Source organism: Bidens hawaiensis, unplaced genomic scaffold (genome assembly GCF_021521415.1).
Source record: "Bidens hawaiensis isolate Kalapana, Puna unplaced genomic scaffold, B.hawaiensis_p1.1 tig00041078_1, whole genome shotgun sequence".
In the NCBI taxonomy this organism is placed as follows: Eukaryota; Viridiplantae; Streptophyta; class Magnoliopsida; order Asterales; family Asteraceae; genus Bidens; species Bidens hawaiensis.
In genome coordinates this window covers 35,285-58,541 of record NW_027505690.1, presented here as the reverse complement: position 1 = coordinate 58,541, position 23,257 = coordinate 35,285, and the positions used below count along the sequence as shown (strand labels likewise).

The window sequence follows — 23,257 nt, the reverse complement described above, 5'->3', positions numbered from 1 at the left end:
ACACAAGACCTCTTTGAAAAACCAAATGCCTGGTAAACGACAAGCATTGCTGGAGAAGGAGCATACTTTAAAGTTTGGTGACTGGTTACACGACAAGGTAGATCAATTTATTAAGTCTTCTATAATTTTTAAAATTCTTTTATAGTTTCTGCAATGTAGGTGAAGAATCTAATCCTTGTAATGAAATTCAGGTTGAAAGAGAGATAGCGGGCTCCCTAGGTTCTGTATCGGAAACCGTAAAGTGGATTGCACACGGAGCACTCCTCAAATTTTACACATATGACATCAACGGATTTGAATTTCGTACAAAATATCATGATGGTAGAGTTTACCAGAACAGCGGGGTTGGTGTAGAGGCGGATGACATGCACATCAAAAAAGACGTGGTGACCTATGGACAAAACTTTTATTTTGGGGTTTTGCAAGAGATATGGGTCCTAGATTATCATACTAAAAGAATTTCGGTCTTCATGTGCCAATGGGTTGACCGAAACATGTCAAACATGATATTCTTGGTTACGCGTCGGTCGACCTAAACAAATTTGGCCACGAGGATGATCCGTTCATATTGGCCTTGCAAGCACGCCAGGTGTTTTATGTTCAAGATCAGCTGGATAGAAAAAAGCATGTTGTCCTCATGACTCCACCCAAGAATTATAGGCATTCGTATGACGAGGTCAATGAGGAATTTAGTACAGTAACTTTCCCTCAAGAGGGTAATACATTGCCACTTGTACAATCAAATCAACTTCTTCGTAATGAGTCCCCGGATGATTACTGGAGGCCCGGGAAAAAGCCTACAACTATTCGTAATGGAGATTGACACCGATGTCGGGGTTGTCGACCCAGCAGTTGTGTTCGTTCGGCTAGTTAGATTTAAATAATGTTTAAATTTAGTTGTGATACACGATTTCACCATTCTTTACTTTGTACTTATTAATTCAAACTAAAGAAATATTGGTTGTTTTTAATACTATTACTACTTATACAGGCTGGTTTGTTGAATTCATTTCATCTTCTGGTTATTTTGGTCAATTGGTGTCAAGTTCAAACATACATCATGTTACATTGATAAAAGTCACAATTGACTTGTAGTGTATCATAGTAAGATCAATAAAGTCATTACACTCATAACTGACTCGTGCTATATCAAAGTTACATTAATACAAAGAAAGCCCAAAAATGCATCATGTTGTCTAGGGTGTTCATGGTTCGGTTGGAAACCGCGAAACCGCCGAAACCGGCCATCGGTGACAGTCATCATTTCTCGTCTGATGCTTTTGTTTCTTGCACAACCTCTATTTGGTTATGTTTCAACATACTTTTTAACAGCTGGTTTCCTGCAAAACATTATCAACTCATTTTATAAAAAAAAGCCATTATGCCCTTCTTTTCACTTACCTGCATACCAAAATTGTACTCTCCATAATCAGATCTTTGACCAAAGCATCTGTGGGTCTTAGACTTTGAAGAAGCCTTTGAACAAATAAAATTCAGTTTTGAAAAACCCTTCCAAACTCAATGCCATCACCAGTAACCTTAGATTTGGCGATGACATTGAGTTTTGGAAGGGATTTTATCAAAATTTAAGATCTTTGGGAAGTTTAAGATCTGTGATTTTTTCTGCTTGGCCAAGTTTGGAATTCACATAACATATATATATTAAAGCCTAATCAATTTCAGCCACCAGTTTTATTGCAGGCATTAAAGTCTGTTGTTTTATAGTTGGTTTATTGCAGTCATTAAATTTCAGCCACCAGTTATATATATATCACGCTTTGGAAACGCTCCACGCTTTATAGTTAATAATAACATTTACAATAATAACATTCACATAATATAAGTGATTATGTATTAAAAAAAGCAGTCATTAAATTTCAGCCACCAGTTATATATATCACGCTTTCGAAACGCTCCACTCTTTACAGTTAATAATAACATTTACAATAATAACATTCACATAATATAAGTGATTATGTATTAAAAAAAAAGCAGTCATTAAATTTCAGCCACCAGTTATATATATCACGCTTTGGAAACGCTCCACGCTTTACAGTTAATAACATTTATAATAATAACATTCACATAATATAAGTGATTATGTATTAAAAAAAATACGATTAATCAATTCACATAACATATTAATACCAAAATATTATAACATTTACAATAATAACATTTACATTAATAAAGAAAACCAAATTACATAAAACTAACTAGCTCCTAGCATTAGACTCCATATCAGAATCTACATCGACATCCATCGTAGACCTCCCTATAGATTCCGTATCCGAATCTACATCTGGATTCTCTTCTGGAGTATGAGAGAGCATGATCCTCTCGTACATGCCATCCAAGGTATAGGTGGAGTCCCTAAGCCTTTGGAGGCGAAGGTTCACCTGACTACGGAATGCCCCATAAACGCACACCGCCTTGAAGTGCTCCAAGTCGTTCAACTCGATGTACGCCACCTCGATTCCCGGCACTACCATATCAATGCTGAAATAATCAGCAGTCGTGTACCCAAGCCACCTAACCATTCGGTTAAGTTGTTGGTACGTGAAGGTGTGAGGGTGGACATAGTCCACATACCTCACCCTTTGATTCCTCCGGACAGCGCCGGAAGAAAAGTGGAATCGTATGGTGAAAAATGTGGGGTCGTAGTAGATGGGGGCATGAGCACTCGGTGCACGTTCGACCCATGTTGAAGCCATTATCGGAAATTATAATCGGAAGAAAGGTGGATTGTGATTGTGATTTGTGGATTGTGATTGTGACTGGTATTTAAACACCATCGGAACCCGGCGGTACATCTCCCTGACAATTTGAATTTGGCGGCACAAGAAACTGTAAAGGCAATGATGACGTCGCCACTCGTCAAATCAACGTGTGGCCATTAATTACGTTTTTGACACGCTTAAACATATTTTAGTGTGACCATTTATCACTTATAGCCACACATAATAAGTGTATACGTGACAATTAAAAACTTAGAAAAAATAAAACTAACATACTCTTTGGTCACACAACCTCGTATAAGTGGCCGTTAATTACATTTGGACACACTTAATAATATTTAAGTGTGACCATTTCTCACTTATAGCTACGCATAATAAGTGTATCCATGACAACAAAAAACTTATAAAAAATAAAACTAAGATACTCTTTGGTCACACAACCTCGTATAAGTGGCCATTAATTACATTTTGACACACTTAAAAATATTTAAGTGTGACAATTTCTCACTTATAGCCACACATAATAAGTGTATCCGTGACAATAAAAAACTTAGGAAAAATAAAAGTAAACTACTTTTTGGTCACACAAACTCGTATAAGTGCCCATTAATTACATTTGGACACACTTAAAAATATTTAAGTGTGACAATTTATCACTTATAGCCACACAGAATAAGTGTATCAGTGCCAATAAAAAACTTAGGAAAAATAAAAGTAAACTACTCTTTGGTCACACAACCTCGTATAAGTGGCCATATATATTAAGCGTTTTAGCCACATTACTAATAAATACAATGGTTGTTCGTCATATTTCGCCACTTTATTAAAAATGTGGCTAGCAAATGTGACATTAGGTCACACAACGTAATATAAGTGGCTATATCTTTTACCTTTTAGACACATCTCTTATCAATACAGTAGCCGTTTATCACATTTGGCCACACTATTAAAACATGTGGCTAGTTAAATGTCACGGTTTGTGGCTAATGCATGTGTTTTTGGTCACATGTATCAAAGATCAAACAAACTATGACTGTAGGTCACATTTCGCCACACGTTTTTATAATGTGGCTAGTTTTTGTCACAGTTTTTTTCAAAGTGTGCCGAAAAGTACCTGAGTAGGTATAGAATGGTCACATGAAAAATAATATTTGTGGCCAAAACATTCTGGAAGGTTTTCAAACATGGTTAAAGACCTTTTAGCCACACATTTAAGCCGAAGTGTGGCAAATCGCCCAGACCACATGTGTGGCCGAAAGTCGATATTCACGTAGTGCATGTGCCCTTAGGGCACATGTTAGAAAATCCCTTTTATTATTTAATAGAATTAGGAGTGAGAAAAAAATAATTTCACCTATTTTTGTAATTATTTTTTAATTCACCTATATTGGTAAATATTTTTCCCCTCCATCCATTTCGGTAAAAAAATTCAACAAAGAAGTATATTAACTTTGTGAATTAAGAGCAATTTTGATAGATAATATATAAGAAATTTCTTGAAATCACACTCTTTAATATTTTAATTAATTGCTGTTGTTTATGAATTCAAATGATTTTTTAATTGCTATTTGTAAATGTAATTTGTGTTACTTAATTATTTGTTATTGTTTTACATATTTTTAAATGCAACTTTTGTAAGCATAACTTTGTCCCAAATTATCACAACACTTTTAAGCTATTCATTTAGTGGACTCAATGAAGTTGGTGCTAAAAGTTCTATTCTTGATGATTTTGCATATTAAACTAATAATCAGCTTTTGTTTAATATATGTGTTTTTGATGAACACTTTTATTCTAACAATCTTTTTTATAACATGTGAATTTGATGCAAAAGTAATTGGTAAGGAGTCACAAAATTGTAATGGGTGATTTGATATTTTGTATCGGGTATTTTTGTGGACATTTAAAAATTATAATGGGTCGAAAAACTTCTTTAATTAAACTTCTTTAAAAACTGTTAAAAGCCTTGTTTTTTTTAATAAATTCATGTTTTGTAAATTAATTTATATTATTTTTTAGTTTTTTACAAATATATTAATTTTTTTATTTTCGTCGCTATGATCGTATTTATTTAAATTCAACATCAATAATTTAATTTCAAAAATCTTCAAATTTTATAAACAAATTATATGTTTGATTCATTTTCCTCCTTATTACATATATTCTATTTGCTAACTTTTTATGGATATATATGATTCCCAAAGACAAAAATAGGGAATTTGATGTACATTAAGAGAGAATTTGAGGTTCTCTTTTTGTTGTTATTGTTTAATATTCTTCGTTTTTCTTTTCAACATTCTCTACCACATAAAGGCTGCATTCACCTCCCACCCAAAATAACACAGATTGAGAGGGGGAACATAGACAGAGACCATACCCATGTCCATATATTTCTTGAAAATGAAAATGAAAAAGAAAAAGAAAAGGTTCCCATTTTCATGTTTTGGGATTGTAGGAATCTTTTCTCATTCCCTCTCAACTCACTTTATAGGAAATAAAGTCACAAACACACCCAAAGAGCACCGAAAAGCATACACACCTTATCATGAAAGCAAGAAAAGTGAAACCCAACCCCTTGATTAGACTAGCTACCCAACATTTGGCATTTACATTCTATTCAAATTTGCAGCATAGTACTTTTAGAAGAACCATTGATAAAATACTTTAAAATTAATACAAGAATCAAAGAAACATAGTAAATTACAAAGATTCCTTCGAGTAAAAACACTTAAGGAAGAGTATTCCTACGTATAAATTAACCATTATAAGGTTACACTATCTTCCTATATGGGACAAGTTCTTACATCTTTGTTTCCTTTTCTTTCTAAACTCTCACAGCTTTCTTAGTTTCAAACATACAACTTTGGTAATATGTATCGCATTCATCTTAGCTTCATTTAAACATGGTTTGGTTTGTTGTGAAGCTCTCACCTAACAAAACACAAACTCAAAAATAAAACTTATGAAATGTAATTAGCTATATATATTTATATCCAGGTTTGACAAAAACTCGTTTATTTCAACATATTTTTAATAGTGCCTTTAACATCATCATAGTTAAATTACGTTCTCTTAGCTATACAGTAGAATAATGTGATTGTTGTTATAGGAATTTAATTAAGTGGCCGTGGTTGTAATTTTAGTGAGGTTTTGCTATTCTTTATGCGGTAAAACTGTATTCTACTACATTTTTGTTTAGCTTTGTTAAACTTGAACCTTTAACCTTAGGCTACATGTCATGAATTTGATCAATTTGTCCAATCTTTAAAATAATCTTGATTTGGTAAAAGGAAAAGGTCATGGTTCCCTTTCAGTATTTCATCCTATCTAAACCACACGCCCATGCATTATTGCTCTCCCTCTATATATTGAGAGTTGTTTCAACTCCTTTAATAAAAGGAATCATTGCTCAAGTCAACCTCACCTCATCATTTGGTCTTGGTTCTTCATGGCTCTACCACTTTCTTTTCCTTGCTTTTCTTTCCCTTCATTTGCATAATTCTCCATGCAATGATGACAACCCTTTTGTTTATTTCTTTGTTTCTTTCTTTCTTTCTTAATTTGCCTATATAATTGATACTCTCAATCAACAATGTTTTTAACCATCCATGGGACTCAGTAGCATGAAGGTGCATCAGTTCGCACGTGGTGGTGGGTTCTGGGGTGACGATGATTCCTCATCGTGTGGCCTCACACTCGGTGTCTGCAAGCGAGTGTGTCCCCTCACCCCTAAGTTAAACCGTAGTGGTAGTACCCAATCTTGTTTCACCATGAATGATATTAGTGTTAGCAGTAGCAGTAGCAATGTCACCACCACTTTTGATCTCAGGAGCTTCATTAGACCCGAGAGTTGCCCTACTGATCAACTTGTTTCACCCAACCAGAAGAAAGATTCTCCTCAGGTGATCATTAGCGTTTATAAATCTTTAATTATGTTAATTTATATCATATTCCATGCATATTAATTATGACACAATAACAAAGAAGCTAGGTGCATTAACTAATAGTGACTATATATACTCAACATTTTAGTTAATGATAAAAATATAATGACATAATTATACTCTATTAACCAACGAGTTCAGCTAAATCGCAGCTTGTGACGGACAGGAGTCTTTAAGACGTTTATTTTAACAAGGGTTTAACGTCTACATGACACATGAAAAAAATGAACACAAATAAAAATAATTTGATTATAAAATTGGTGAACTTTGTGTAGGATGAAACACATCCAAGAGGGACAAGATGGAATCCAACGCAAAAGCAAATTGGGATCTTGGAGATTTTCTATCGAGAAGGAATGCGAACTCCGAATGCTCAACAAATCGAACAAATCACTTCACAACTAAGTAAGTATGGCAAGATAGAAGGCAAGAATGTGTTCTATTGGTTTCAAAATCACAAAGCACGCGAACGACAGAAGCAGAAGCGCAACAATCTCGGTCTCACTCGTTCACCAAGATCAACACCATCATAAACTCTAGAGTATGATATTCATCTTAATTTTAAAACTTTGTTATACACAATGTTCTTTGTTATAAGGGTATTGTAAAAGTTGAGGTTTTGCATGCAATAAACATATCTTTTATAAATTCTTGAAGGGAGAAGTAGTGGCGAGTCCATACAAAAAGTGCAGAAGCTGGTCATTTGAGGGCTTGGAGAAAGATGAGGAAGATGATAAAAGTAAGACCCTAGAGCTGTTTCCATTACATCCAGAAGGAAGATCAAGATCCACATGAAACTTTCACTTTCTTTGGCTCTTTTCTTCTTTCTTTGTTTTGGGAAAGAATAAAGACAATGTATCCATGTACCCTCTTAAGATCTTTATCTTATTTGTTTTGACTTTGGAAACCGAAGCATGCTTTATCTTGGAAAATGTTGCTAGCTAGCGATCGGTGCTTCTCTTTATTTAGTTTCCAGTTTTCATCTTTCTTTCAATAAAGTTTCAAACGTCCTTTTTTTCTATTTTTGAAATGCAAGTTTCAAACGTCCTAGAAACAAGATCAAGCCATAACAATATTCTTGCACAAATACATTAAAACACTAGTACCACTACACAAATAGGTGGACCACCAACTAAGTCTGTAAAAAAAGGATTGAAAAAGTGAAATTGAAACAACTATTGATAATTACTGACAAATATCATAACCTGAAAAAATGATTATCTTTCATGGATTCCCGTTGGACACCTGACCAGGGGTAAGTCCGGATTCGGTTGTCTTTGTAGAAATTCTTTTCCGACAAAAGATCCGTGGTGATCCGTCGCTATTTTGAGGATACGGTTGGCGACTTGGCGAGGCCCATTTTCGAGGGGCTTTTCATCTCTAAGGCTATGTGTAGTGGAGGGGCTACAAAATGGGGCGTTTTGTACTATGTGGCGCCCAGCCAGCAAAAAGTGGGTTTTTGTTTTAGGGGTGTAATGGTGTTGTAGCTCATATATATATATATATATATATGTGTAGTGGAGGGGCTACAAAATGGGGCGTTTTGTACTATGTGGCGCCCAGCCAGCAAAAAGTGGGTTTTTGTTTTAGGGGTGTAATGGTGTTGTAGCTCATATATATATATATATATATATATATATATATATATATATATATAGGGGAGAGTTATTTTGAGAACCATGATAAGTTTTAAGAACTTTAAGAACTCAATTTTGAACAACACATTTAATTAAATGATATGAAATATGTGGTTGAGATTAAATTTAATTAAAAAATGAAGCAGGAGAGAGAATAAGTATTTTTGATAATTACACAAGTTTAAACGTTAGTTACACATGTGTAAAAAGTCGATTCGGTGTGTAAAAAAATAGTGTAATTTTTTGTACATTACTTACACTTATGTATTACACATGTGTAAAAAAAATTCGAAAAAAAAAATTGTTACGTTGAGTTCTATCGAGTTCTTAAAACTCAAAGTGGTTCTCAAAAGAAATCAATCATATATATATATATATATATATGTAAGACACATGTGAATATAATAATAATAATAATAATAATAATAATAATAATAATAATAATAATAATAATAAATGGAAAAGGAAGAATGGGCGAGAAGCATTCGCCCCCCCCCCCCACCCCAAAAAAAAATCGCTCAAAATTCGCCTAGGGGGCGGTGTTGTAGCCCCCTTATCGCCCCAAAACCCTCAAATTTGTAACCCACTACGGGTGACCTAAGTAGGTAATAATCTTTATAAGTAGCAGCGTCAGTGAGAGCCCGTATGCAATGGGCTTTTCGTCTCTAAGTATGTGATATTCTTTATAAATAGAAACAAAACCGGCCTACCATAAATTAGAACTCTGTATCAAACATTTCCATGTAGACTAAAAGTTGGGTGGTCCATTTTTTTTAGGAAAATTGGTTTTTATTGTCCCAACTATTTCATTTTTGTCGGCGCTTGTCCCAACTTTCATTTTGCTTGGCAACGGTCCCAACTTTCACATCCGTTTTTTCCACCAGTGCGCGATTAACGAAGTACTAACTCCGTTATTGTAGGTTCCTGGACGGATCGTACACGGGACGTCGCTAACAACGCAGGTGCGGAATCCCTGCGTAGGTAGATACGAGTGTAGAGTATGTAGAGATCGAACACACAAGCAATAAACCAACCACGTTATATTGATAACAAACACGTGACCCGAGGTCACTGTTACAGACAATGACACGAACACGTTCACTGAACATCTGAAACAAAACCCTAAACGACCAACACAAACTGTTTCGCTGAAACAGTATATAAACACGACAACTTCGCCATAGGCGAAGTTGTCAATAACTTCGCTGATTCAACAAGTTCGCCAGAGCGAACTTGTTGACAACTTCACGTATTACAAAAACATAAATATAATCATAAACATAATTACATTACAGACTCGATTACAAATGCTAGACTAAGAACTACTGACACACATGTACCAACAGACTCCCCCTTGGCAGTAGCTTCATATCTTGATCTTCAAATCTCGAGTCTTGTAATCTTGCATCTCTACGCATGCGCCCCTTCTCTAACACATACCGACACCACCCGTTGATATTTCCTAGCTTGATCCTTCCAAGCAGGAATGTAGAAGATCTTCTTCTCGTTGAGCACTTTCAGATCAGCCTTCGATAGATAACAAGATGCATCGGGTCGTAAACCCGAAGTACTTCTTGTTCATCCTCATCTTCCATTACCGCCTCAGCTGTCTCACAATCCACGTACCACCATTTTAGATCTTTGAGCACGTCCTTGGGCATGAACTTCATCGGTACTTCTTTAAGGCACCGGATCGGTTTGTATTTCATGACCATCCAAGGTTTTCCATCAACTCTCAGACCTCTATCCTTGTCTTCGACAAGTTTTCCCTTTTGTGGTTTCAGTAGCTCAAACTTTTTCTCTTTAACGCACTCTTTCCACACGATCTTCGCAATGATTCTAGCCATGTTGTCTTCACTTCTGTTTATCAATCCCAATCTGGCTAAATCTTTTACTTCACATTCTGGCAGTGTGTTTAGAGATCTCAACTTTCTCTGGAAGTACTGAATGCCATCGTATCTCTTGATCACGAAGAGCCGCAGCTGCTCGTCGTATAACCAGCAGATAATACCTTTCTTGGCTTCCGCGTATCCCTTAATATTGTAACTTTTTCTGAACATCTTAGGGACCGCCGGCTTCTTCGTCTTTACGAACCAGTGGGCACAACCCTCCTTCCATTTCGGTTGTTCCTCCCACTCAGCATCTTCCTCCGCGTTCTCATCACCCAAACCTGGTCTCTCAACCTCCGGAATCTCGTGTTCCACGGAGTCATCTACAATCTCACCTTCTTCTAACACGTTTTCAACCGTAATCTGCTCTCCAATCCTCTCGATCTCATCAACTGGCAGCACATCATCTTCCATCATAAACTCATCATCCTCCTCATCCAACTCTTTCAATGCGTCGATAACATCTTCAACATCAGCATCATCATCAACTGCTACCACGTCGTCACCAGCTGCATTTGTAGACTCCCCCTCAGCTGTGGAAGCCCCAAGAGCCTGAGAGGTTCTTGGCAGCTCACCACCTGCACCTTCCGGTGCATTGGGATCATCGTCATGATCTTCTCTCCGTTTCGTCCTCAACTCATCACCCCTACACGTCTTCTCCCCCTGAGATGCCAAGAATGCCTTAAAGGCATCTATTACTTTTCCGTGTTCAACCAGGAGGGCTGCTTGTAGTCGATTGGATTCCACTAGGCTATGAATGGTCTTTGTCTGATCAGCAACAATCTGCTCTAGTGATGTAATCCTCTCGGAATCTGAAGTAGGCGTTGGAGTTGGCGGGACATCAGCAGCAGAAGTGACCGCAGGTGGTACACTTGGTAACCCTGCAGTAGTAGTGATGGTCGACTCCACAAATCGTGCAACTACCACCGGTGGATTAAGCGGTTGGGGTGGTAGGGACACAATTGCTGGGGCCGACGTCTCGACAGCTGTAACCTGTGCTGTAGTAGGAATAAGAGACATACCAGACAAGGCAGGTGGAGCAAAACGTACCAGCCTTGAAGATTCTCCAGCTCCCGAACCCATACCTGTCTGTTCTCTTCTTGAACGTCTGAGCACAATCTGCACTGCCTCCTCTTCATCAATTTCGTCCTCATCCTCGTCTACAGTTCTCGGCCTCTTTCCCGTAGTTCTCTCCCGAGACACCATAAGTCGTCTCGCTTCAGCAAACGTTTCGTCTAGATCGGAGTCAGCTACCGAAGTAACTGCTCTAGTAACATCCACAAACTGAGGACCCGAGACATCCATATCAAACACACCATGTACGCCAAAGGCAGCATTAAGATCAACGTCTTCAGCAGTAGACACAGCAGGAGATACCGCAGCTGGCACAGCAGCAGAGGCAACAGTAGATACAACAGGCGCAGCTGATACAGCATGTGGTGCTGCCGCCTGATGTGGTTGTGGGTCTCTGAACTCGTCCCCTCCTGCAGGAACATACTCCGGATTGATGAGATACCCGAATAATGGAGTATGCCTGGGACGCAGCTCAGGCTTGCTACGAGTGCTCGAAGTGCGGCACTGAGCAAAGATACGTTTCGTCACGCATTCGACGTATCTAATCGGGCGTCTCTGCGGTAGCGACGGAGCGACATGATTCAAAATCATTTGTAAGAAACGAGGATACATAGTGAATCGCTCGCGCGCCACAGCCCTTCTCTGACGATCGATCTCGTAGAATATTAGCTGACTGAAAGAATATCGGCGGTTGTAAGTCAGCGCTATCATGGCTGACTGCATCGTCGCGCCCATCCCATCTGTTCCTGCCTTCCTTCCGGACATGCATACAATCAATACATGCATCAGGAAGCACCATTGATCCAGCAGAAACCCTTTCCTCCTCTGCGAGTCCCCCAGCGGACCCGAATAACCCATCCTCAAATAAGCGCCATCCCGGAAAGGAGCTACGAACTCCGTTGGGTCATCTCTTGTTTCTTCACCGAACTGCAGAGCCAACCGTATGTCTTCCGAGGAAAACTGTATGTTATGACCATTTACGGTTGCTCGCATCACCGGAGGCTCAGGCCTGCAATCATAGTACACTGTCTGCCAAAAGTCTTCAATGTTAGGCAGAGAATGGGCAGTGTATTTGTGAGCACGTGAAAGACTCTTGATCGCAGGAGAAACGTGATAATCTCCCTGTAGTCTTCTACGCCTCGTGCGTCTGGATCTAAAGTGATGTACTGGTTATGGGCTGGAAAGAATTGTCTTTGATCATCACCGTCGTCACCACCAGCACCTCCAACAGCAGCCATATCTGCACAAAACAAAACAAGTTAGAGAACAGTTAAGCAACTCACAAGTTCGCTATGTACCACGTGCGAAGTTGTGAATAAACCTGTACAGGCGAACTTATGGGTGAGGCGAAGTTGGGAACAACTTCGCTTCAACTGTAAGTTCGTCAAAAACTGTTAAGTATATTGGTATAGGCGAAGTTGATGATAACTTCGCCTTATCACAACATCGCCACAGGCGAAATTGAGTTCAAGGCGAAGTTACGGATAACTTCGCCACAGGCGAAATTAATCTCCTGGCGAAGTTGTGGATAACTTCGCCTAAACCTTAACTTCGCCTGAATCTGAAACGGCGACTGTTCAGATTCAAAGGCCATAGATCCGATGTTTTCGCAACGATTTGACGATCCAGGAGTGAAGAACAACATATAGTAATGGTGTTAAGACGTAAAGCTCGTCCATGACCACGTAACACAAAGGTGAAAAACTTGGTTTTGAAGGTTCGACGACCCGAGGTCTCGAACCGGGTAAAACTATACCGAACGAGTAAGTTTGTGAATGATATTGACAACACATACCGTCAAAGAACACTAGAAACTGAAATCAAAGATCGAAAACGGAATGAAAACAAGATCGCCGGATAAATTGGTTTAGATTATATGTTCGCCGGAAATAATGAAATATAGGTTACTGTTCCAGAAAAAAAAATCCTTATATAGGGCAGAGTTGGTTCAGGCGAAGTTACGTTCGCCTAGGCGAAGTTAAGCACAACTTCGCCTAATTCAACAACTTCGCCCGTAATTTCAAAATCAGCCCTTTAAGTTTGAATAATCTTGCACTTAACATTAGAAGTTTCCAAAAAGAGTTAAACAAAAATGATCATGTCCAAGTAACCAGTTTTACAATAACACAACTACAAAAATAGAAAAACTTATAAAAATTTTAACGAAATAAGGGATCAAATTTCAGTCTACTCAGGGACTACTACGTTTTAGAAAAGGTCCTTACAGGAATCATACTAACTATGTGACTGTCACTTGGATCCGTGTTTAGCTGTATTATGACATAGAGAAACAGGTTGTAAGCATGTAAATAACTTAAATGGTTTTCATCGATTCTGTGATACGGATTAAGGTTCAGTTTAGCTCAAAATTTTAAGTGGGCAACAACTCAGAGATAATGATGTCTTCTATCTATTCTCAAAGCGTATTTGGCTATACCCAAGTCACCCCGAATTGACTTCGACCCATAGTGTCTGATTAACTTGTATATACTCGTTGTCTGCTTCCCGTTCTCTTCTTACTCCAGAATTGAGAAGTCTTGATTGTTACTATGTCTCATAAGTACTAAAAATATGCATGTATAATAATTTTTTTTTTTTTTTTTTTTTTTAAACCAAACATTCTTATTGACTTCGGAGTACTAAACTACTGCAAGTCCCGAATCTGGATCACTGCAGTATCTTGAAATGCTTTCTTCACGGGAATCAGAACACTCACGGGCTCGTGTATGACTGGGTAGTCGCTTTTCTGCCTATCATTCGGAAAGATATGTGTGAAGACATACAAAACTCTTAAGGAGTTTCCACGTAAATTTGAGTAGTTTAAGTTAGTATCACATACACTTTTACGCACCATAAAAATTACCATGACATACAATGACTGTTCTAAAGCCTTTTAAGCCTAATAACTTCACTAGTTAAGCACACACAATCAGTATATATATCATTTTCCAAGGTTGGATCAATTTTCTGTTAAACACAGCAAAGAACTTCTTACGAAGTAGTAGACTTGAAAAGTAATTTCATTTCCCCGTAAAATTTTTGAATTCAATCGCCCCGATCATGTCAAAGTCGTCAGGTAAACGGCAATCCTGAAGATCCAATGGATCAACTGGACCGACCACATACAAGTATGTGTCCTTCTTACTAAGAATGACCGACTAATTTTCAGCAACTGAAAGAACACACGTCATAACTGCCCCGGTCACTTTCAGTCTTCCGGTTAATGGCTATCCTCATTCTCTAAGTCGAAACGAGGACCAAAACATATCCGAGGATATGTCCATCAAACTGAGGTAACCGACTAATTTTAAGCAATAATGACATTTTTTTTTATTTTTTTTATTTTTTTTTTTTTAAATAAACACAAAGGCATGGTTACTCGGGATTGATCATCCCGTTCAGCTCAATTAGGTTTTGAAATCTGGATTTATCAAACTCTTTTGTAAACAAGTCAGCAAAATTTTCAAGTGTATCAACTTTTTCGATCTTGATCAGTTTCTTCTCAGCACAATCCCGTATGAAGTGATGACGAATGTCAATATGCTTAGTTTTACTGTGCTTCACGGGATTGTTAATTACTGAGATGGCGGCAGTGTTATCAATTAAAATAGGAGTGAGTAAGAAATTCAGACCATAGTCGCGTAATTGTTGCTGAATCCACAAAACCTGAGAGCAGCAGTTGGATGCTGCCATGTATTCAGCTTCGCATGTTGAAATTGCAACTGATGTCTGTTTCTTGCACTGCCAGGAAACTAATCTTCCTCCAAGAAACTGACAGCCTCCTGTTGTTGACTTCCGACTCTGATTGCATCCCCCATAATCAGAATCTGTATATGCCACCAGTTCAACGTCTCCTCCCTTTGGGTACCACAACCCTAGTTTCGGCTTGCCCTTGAGATACCGTAGTATCCTCTTTGCACCTTTCAGATGAGATTCTTTCGGATTTGCCTGAAAACGTGCACAAAGACAAACAGCAAACATTATATCAGGCCTAGAAGCAGTTAAATACATTAATGAACCTATTATCGCCCGATACAGAGTTGGGTCCACATCTGCGTCACCATCTGATTCAGCACCCAATTTGTGATTGACGCAGATTGGAGTGTCATATGGAGAGCTGTCCTCCATCTTGAATCTTTTCAGCACATCATGAACGTACTTCGTTTGATGAATGAACATCCCGTCCTTCTTCTGATCAACCTGCAATCCTAGAAAGAAAGTTAGTTCACCCATAGCACTCATCTCGAATCGTTTCTTCATGACAGCTTCAAAATCCTGACACATGGATACTCTTGATGCAGCAAAAATGATATCATCCACGTAGACTTGAACCAGTAGGAAGTCACATCCTTCTCTCTTTACAAACAACGTACTGTCAATCAATCCCCTTTCAAAACCATTTTCCAGCAAGTAGTCCGATAACGTTGAATACCAGGCACGAGGTGCCTGATGTAACCCATATAACGCCTTGCTCAACCTGTATACGTGATCAGGAAATTCTGGGTCAGGAAAACCCGGAGGTTGCTCAACATACACAACCTCATCAACTTTCCCGTTTAGAAACGCGCTCTTCACATCCAACTGAAATACCTTCATCTTTTTAAATGCAGCAAACGCCAAAAACAATCGAATCGCTTCTAACCGGGCAACAGGAGCGAACACCTCATTGTAATCAATACCCTCTTGCTGATTAAAACCTTTAACAACCAGCCTCGCCTTATTTCTTACGATAATTCCCTTATCATCTCTCTTACACTTGAACACCCATTTTGTGCCTATAGCGTGCACATTCCTTGGTTTTTCAACCAAAGTCCAAACTTCCATTTTCTCGAACTGAGCCAACTCTTCTTGCATGGCTTCGACCCACGAGCTGTCCTTTAAAGCCATTTGATAATTCTTTGGTTCAATTTGGCTTATAAAGCAGGAGTACAAACATTCGTTCAGTATACCCGTTTCCTTAATGCTTGTATAAACACAGGTGTGCTCATTCAAGCTACTTCTGGTTTGTACACCGGAGGACACATCACCTATAATATTCTCCAATGGGTGATCTTTGTGAATTCTCGTGGTCGGAACAGCACCGACATGCAAATTATCTTCCAAATTTGAAGAGATCTCATCTATGGTTGTTTCTGGCTGAGAGTGAAAAGGATTAATAAATTCTTCTTCAGTTGAGGCCGCTGGGGTATCGATAGGGTTTGATGTGGAAGGTTGAGATTTCTCAACCATCTGATGTTGCAATAGATTCTCTTCCTCATCAAGTATCATCTTCGTCACAGCTCTTTCGTCTTCTTCAGAAATTTCCAAATCAGGTACGTTAAACGACTTAAAAAGTTTAACATAGTCGAAAAGCTCAGCAGGTCCATTGCTTGGTTTTGACGGTTGGTAACTAGTAATGTCGGTGTTACAAACCACCTCCACCTTGCAAGTCGACGTATTGAAGACCCGTCTGTTGGGAGTCCCAACAACATAACCGACTAGGATTCCCTCATCGGCTACTTCACCAAATTTCGAGTTAGTCTTCAAAATCGAACAAGGAGACCCAAATGGTTCAAGACCGCACAAGTTGGGCTTCCTTCCGTGCATAAGCTCGTAACAAGTTTTTCCAAGTCTCTTAACGGTTAACACCCTATTCAGAACATAGCAGGCTGTAGCAACTGCTTCAGCCCAGAACATCACAGGAAGCTTCGAGTCTGCCAGCATAGTTCTGGCTCCTTCAATTAACGTTCGGTTCTTCCTTTCAGCCACTCCATTCTGTTGTGGAGTATACGGAGCGCTGTATTGATGTTCAATTCCCTTCTGAAGACAGAAGATTTCCATTTCAAAGTTCTTGAACTCGGTCCCATTGTCGCTTCTGATGTATTTAACTGATTTACTCATGACGTTCTCAACTTTTGTAATTAGATTCTTCACCATCTGAGTTGTCTCGTCTTTTGTTTTCAGAAAATATACCCACGAGTATCGCGAGTAGTCATCAGTTATCACCAAGCAGTAAGAGGTACCTCCTAGACTTTGTACATTCACGGGACCGAAGAGATCCATATGAAGTAGTTCTAGAGTACCGGCAATTGAGTTAATCTTCTTGGTGAGATGGGATTTCTTGTGTTGCTTTCCCTTCTTGCATGCTATACATTTGTCTTCAAAGTTAAAACTTTTTAAGGGAACGCCCATCACAAGCCCATTTTTGACAATGAAGTTCATCTTCCGAAGATGAATATGTCCCATTCTCCTGTGCCACAATTCTGATTCTGATTCGCTTGCTTTTGTCATTAAACAAGATTCTTCGGTGGCCATTTCAGTAGACCTCATGTCCATCACATATGTATTCGTTTCACGTGGAGCTTTCATTACTATCCATTCGTCTGGTATCTGAAAACCAGGCTTCAATACTATCGCTTCATTCTTCGTGAAATGGACAGTGTAATCTTTATCACAAATCTGCGACACACTCAGCAGATTATGCTTTAACTCCTCCACAAAGTTTACATTCTCAAGTGTCATTCTCCCATTCGACACAGTTCCTCTACCGGTAATCCTTCCTCCGCTCTCACCAGCAAAACTAACTCTTGCTCCCTGAACAGGTTTTAAATCTTGCAACAAGTGTTTGTTGCCCGTCATGTGCCGGGAACAGCCGCTATCTACAATCCAAAGATTGTTGGCAGCCCTGTTCAACTGTTCCTGCACAATAAAACAAAGAGTTAGAATCTTGGGACCCAAGACCAATTGGTCTTGGATCGATACGTCCCGTACCCTGGCTTTCTCAAGTTAGCATCAGGATAATTTCTGTAAGTCCTGTTAGGGAATCTCCCTGCAGATTGAGTGTAATGCCTTCCAACCCTTTGAGAATTGAAAGTGTTATATCTCGTGGTTTGGTTGTAAAACTGAGGTTTGTTTTTATGAAAACTTGAATTCGTTACATTTTGGCATTTTTTAAAGTTTTCATTTTTAGCAGTAACAAAATGACGCTTATACTCAGTTTTATTTGGCTTCACACCTCTGAATCTCGGCTCCAGAGGGCAATCTGCAACTAAATGCCCTAATTTGTTACATCTAAAGCAACACCGACTCTCCATTTTCTTGTCAAATGTTGGTTTGGATGTAGAGGCAGTGTTACCAGCCGTTCGTCTCACATAAGGTGGGACGTATGGATTGAGTGGAGAACTCTTTTTAGAAACTTTATTTTTATCTCCATCGGTGGGTAACCCTACCTTCTCTTTTGTCTGACCAGATTCGGACAACTTATCCGAATCCGAAGAGACTGGACTCGAAACAGAAATATTCACATTAGAAACAGGCGAACTTGTTTCGCCACAGCTAACACTTGGTTTTACACTTGTAATCTTGATTGGAGTTGTCTGAGGAACTTCGAAATCAACAGATTTCTGAACACTCGGATTATAAGTATAGTTGTGGTTAAAGGGTGGTGGAACTTCGTTATATCCGATTCCTCCCCTCTTTGCAGAGGTACCTTGATCACTCACGAGGTGATCAAGGATTGCCGAGGAATTCCTGAACTGCTCAAGTTTGCGGTTCAGTTCCACCACCTTTACCTGGTGGTCAGCAATCTGTTTATCCCGATCAGCAATCACTTTAGTTTTTTCCTCCAAAACTTCATAACTAAGATCAATTATTTCAATTTTCTCAGCAAGTTTAAGCTTTAAGCTTTGAATGTCTTTTTCACATGCTTTTATTTTAATTTTATAACTTGTTTCTCTTGCTTTCGTAAAATGGTGATCTTCTTTAATAGTTTTAAAGTCAGCATCTAAACGGACGTTCTGATCAGTTATCGTAGTGAGTTGCTCAGACAAATTCTCACAACTAGTACAAATATTCTTAGTACTTACCTCGGAGCGATTATCCTTGTCATCTGCCATGAAAGCGGTTTCTTCTTCATTAGCTTTCTCATTTCCAACAACCTTCTCACATTCTTCAACTTCAGACTCAGCCATGTTCGCTTGCTCACCAGAACCACTTGAATGCGGGTTCCAGTTGTACTCACCTGCTTCTCTGGTCAACATGGCGTTAATCTCTCTGTTAACTCCAGAGTGTTGTGTAGGCCGACCTTGTCCTCGTTCAACCCTCTCATTTCTGCATTCCTTGGCAAAGTGCCCGTACTGTTGACAATTATAGCACCTTACCTTGGATTTGTCGAACCCGGGCCTACCACCAACAAACTTTCTCCCAGTTTTGTTCATAAACCGTTTTACACGCCTCACAATCATTGCCATTTGCCATTGCAAATCCATCTCCTCCAGATCATCAGCATCGATCTGGTCGTAGTCCTCATCCAGTACAGCAGGGTCCACAATCTTCCCCTGGATGTAGTTTTCGTAGGAAGCAATAAATGATGCATAGACTGCAAACTGCTCTTCAGCAGATTTTACACTCATAGGCATCTTGGAATAATTATTGCTTGAGGCATTTGCAGAAAAACTACTTGTGGATGCTTGAGGCTTTGAAGTACTTGATCCTCCAGCAACGAAACAGACATCACCATTCGAGTTTACAGAAACATTTCCATCATGAGACGAGTCAGAACCTGACTCCCCTTTTGAGTAATAAGCAGCAGATTCAGGCCTCGAACTTGAGCCTGAGTTAACCTTTGCACCATACATACCAGGGTCTTGTATCTGATCTGTTGGTGTTTCTTTTCGAACCATATTAAGCTTATAAGTTCTGAGCTTGTTTACTGCCGTTTCAAGATCATAATTAGGAAAGTCTCTGTCTTCCCTCATAAGAACGGTGTACATTTCCCACTTCGGTGGGAGAGCGTCGAGAAGCTTTTCAACAATCTCTTCTTCTCGATAGGCAATCGAATAATTGCTAAGCTCTGTCATTTGATGATAGTATCTGGTGATAATATCATCCAGTGATTCGTTCTTCAAAAATTTGAAGACGGAGAACTGGGTCTTTAAGAGTTTGATCTTTGATGCACGGATACCCACATTCCCCTCGAATCTATTTTCAAGAGCATCCCAAAGCTCTCTCGCAGAAGTGTACTTTCGGAACGTATGGAGAACCTCTTGAGGAAGTGCCATTGTTATCGCAGCATGGGCCTTGCTTTCGGCCTCGTACATTTTCTTTTCTTCGTCCTCCATTTTTCTGTACTTCTTAACCACGTCACGGCCTTCGTATTGCATAGTTGGAGGGATATATCCATCCTGGATGCACACCCACATTTTGGCATCCTGGTATTTAATGTATTGGATGAATCTATCCTTCCATGCCACGAAGTCAGTTCCTTTCATCAACCTCGGGGCCTTAGTGGCTGACCCCGCTTCTACTTCCATCTTGACCAAATCGGAGATGTTAATTGACGACATCCTTGCGAAAACCTGAAAAACCTGAAAATACAAAAAAAAATATTAAAACAGCTCAGTAGGCGAAGTTAAGAATAACTTCGCTTGAAAGTTAACTTCGCTGAACAGAGAACTTCGCTAGGTCTTAAATTCGCTAGACTTGGCGAACTTGGGTGGAAAGCGAAGTTGCGGATAACTTCGCTAAGGCGAACTTATGAGGTAAGCGAAGTTGTGGTTAACTTCGCTAATCCTTATATCTTCGCCGAAACCCTAATTCCAGTGACGGCAACTTCGCCTGAAGAATGGTAACTTCGCCCGAAGAACGGTAACTTCGCCCGATGAACAAGGAAACTGTTCAGATCTGTTTTCGTCAATCCAGCAGTTTCCGATCAATGCAATGGCTTGAAAATGACTGTCAAGCACGAGCAAAACACAATCCCAACAAAAACACGTCCCGCGAATAGGTCAAACGAGACGTTTTCTACACCCGCGTGAAATCCCGAACCTCACAATCGAGCCGATTGCTCTGATACCAATTGTAGGTTCCTGGACGGATCGTACACGGGACGTCGCTAACAACGCAGGTGCGGAATCCCTGCGTAGGTAGATACGAGTGTAGAGTATGTAGAGATCGAACACACAAGCAATAAACCAACCACGTTATATTGATAACAAACACGTGACCCGAGGTCACTGTTACAGACAATGACACGAACACGTTCACTGAACAACTGAAACAAAACCCTAAACGACCAACACAAACTGTTTCGCTGAAACAGTATATAAACACGACAACTTCGCCATAGGCGAAATTGTCAATAACTTCGCTGATTCAACAAGTTCGCCAGAGCGAACTTGTTGACAACTTCGCGTATTACAAAAACATAAATATAATCATAAACATAATTACATTACAGACTCGATTACAAATGCTAGACTATGAACTACTGACACACATGTACCAACAGTTATTTATATGTTGATGTGTTCATCCTAGTTGTCAAAATCATATCACATGACAGCCTACATGGATATTAGTTTATATTTAACACTTGTACATTCATAATCCCCAATTCTTAAGATCTCACTCCTTCGAACATAACCCTTTATCATCAAACACTCTCGACACTAGCAAACCATAATTATTCGGCAGTTTCGATTCTTAAACAAGTTTAGCTGTGGATGCACGACGGAAAGCATGATTAAGAAACGCAAGTCTACAGATCTCCTGTGGGTTTATGTACACCAGGACAGAACCCACCACATTCTCCGGCAAATCGCCAAGACTGGATTCCAGCTGTGCTGCCGGAACGGAGGTGGTGCTGCTGCAGATGAGGAGAAAAGATGATAGCTCAGATCCCATAAACTGAAACCCAATTGATGGATTTTGATTTGGCTTGATTAGGGTTTGGAATTCGATTAAAATTTGGGGGAATTATTACGTGGTGAATGTGCCTCCAAAGGAGTGAGATGTGATTAGGGCATGAGAGAATTAGGGATTTTGATTGTGAATGAAAGGTTGAAGAGTTGGTGATTATTAATGTAAAAGTGTTAAGTATAAACTAATATCCACGTAGGTTGCCATGTCATATGACTTTGACAACTAGGACGGACACATTAGCATTTACATAACGGAGTTAGTACTCCGTTAGTCGCGGACTAGTGAAAGAAACGAATGTGAAAGTTGGGACCGTTGCCAGCCAAAATGAAAGTTAGGACCAACGCCGACAAAAATGAAATAATTGGGACCAACAAAAACCAATTTTCTTTTTTTCTAATACTTTCAACTAGAATTGGATTTATTCGCTCATCTGCTAAGCGCCTCTATGTTCATGTATGTCATAAGTTTTTTGATCATTTGATGCAACTAGTATCTTGGAATTGCTGTTTGCTGGTCTAGGAAATAAAACCAGTGAAAGATGTGGTTTAAGAATCCACATTCAGAAGATATATATGGAAGATGTTATAAGTTTATTAATTGGTCTTACTTTTTTTCTAGCTTTATAATGCTTGGAAATACACATGGTAATGAGTAGGTCTTTTGTTGCACGAACTAGGAAACAATCATGCTTGGAAATATACCTCTATTAGGATATTTGTTAATTAACACATGTATATTGGATGTATTATATTTAAAGAAAAATACGATTTGTGCCCCTTGCTATATATGGCCGGGTCACTATACATGTCTCATTCTTAAAGTGAGTGATTTGTGTCATCGTAGTTTTAAGGCGAGCACACTATGGCTCATGTCGTCAGTTGACGGTCAGAGTTTTAATCCACCTTAAGGGCTATATCGTCTTTTATGTACCATACCTCTTCAACACAACCAATTCCGCCAACCCTCAAGAACGTACTCCGGCCAACCCTCAAGAACGTACTCCGCCCAACCCTCAAGAACGTACTCCGGCCAACCCTCAAGAACGCCGGCCAAATAATATTGTTTCATTGTCTTTGTTTTTTAGCACCACTTATATAATTAAACATCTTCCCAGGCCCTTTCAAAATCAAGAAACATTATCCAAATATTATATAGACATTCATATAAATACAGACATATAGATCTAGAGTGTCTTTTTAGTGTGTGTATGATGGATAAAGGTTGTCATTGTCTGGGCAAGAATCTTTTGCTACAAAGCCTAACCCTAATCTAGAATCCTGTAAACACTAGTACAT

General features: G+C 39.1%; 1 protein-coding gene across 1 annotated transcript; it reads left to right on the top strand.

Moving 5' to 3' along the window:
- The first annotated feature begins 5,880 nt into the window (after positions 1–5,880).
- Positions 5,881–7,456, top strand: LOC143614785 (WUSCHEL-related homeobox 4-like). The gene is made up of 3 exons (XM_077088115.1): positions 5,881–6,640; positions 6,958–7,223; positions 7,340–7,456. Exons 1-2 carry the CDS (start codon positions 6,347–6,349, stop codon positions 7,213–7,215), a joined length of 552 nt encoding a protein of 183 aa, XP_076944230.1. The 5' UTR covers positions 5,881–6,346; the 3' UTR covers positions 7,216–7,223; positions 7,340–7,456.
- Positions 7,457–23,257: the final 15,801 nt, after the last annotated feature.

What these genes read in the sequence shown, in the direction of transcription:
- LOC143614785 (XM_077088115.1), top strand. Translation starts at nt 6,347, where the DNA reads ATGGGACTCAGTAGCATGAAGGTGCATCAGTTCGCACGTGGTGGTGGG. An exon ending in AGAAGAAAGATTCTCCTCAG is followed by an intron (nt 6,641 to 6,957) that starts GTGATCATTAGC and finishes AACTTTGTGTAG; the next exon opens with GATGAAACACATCCAAGAGG.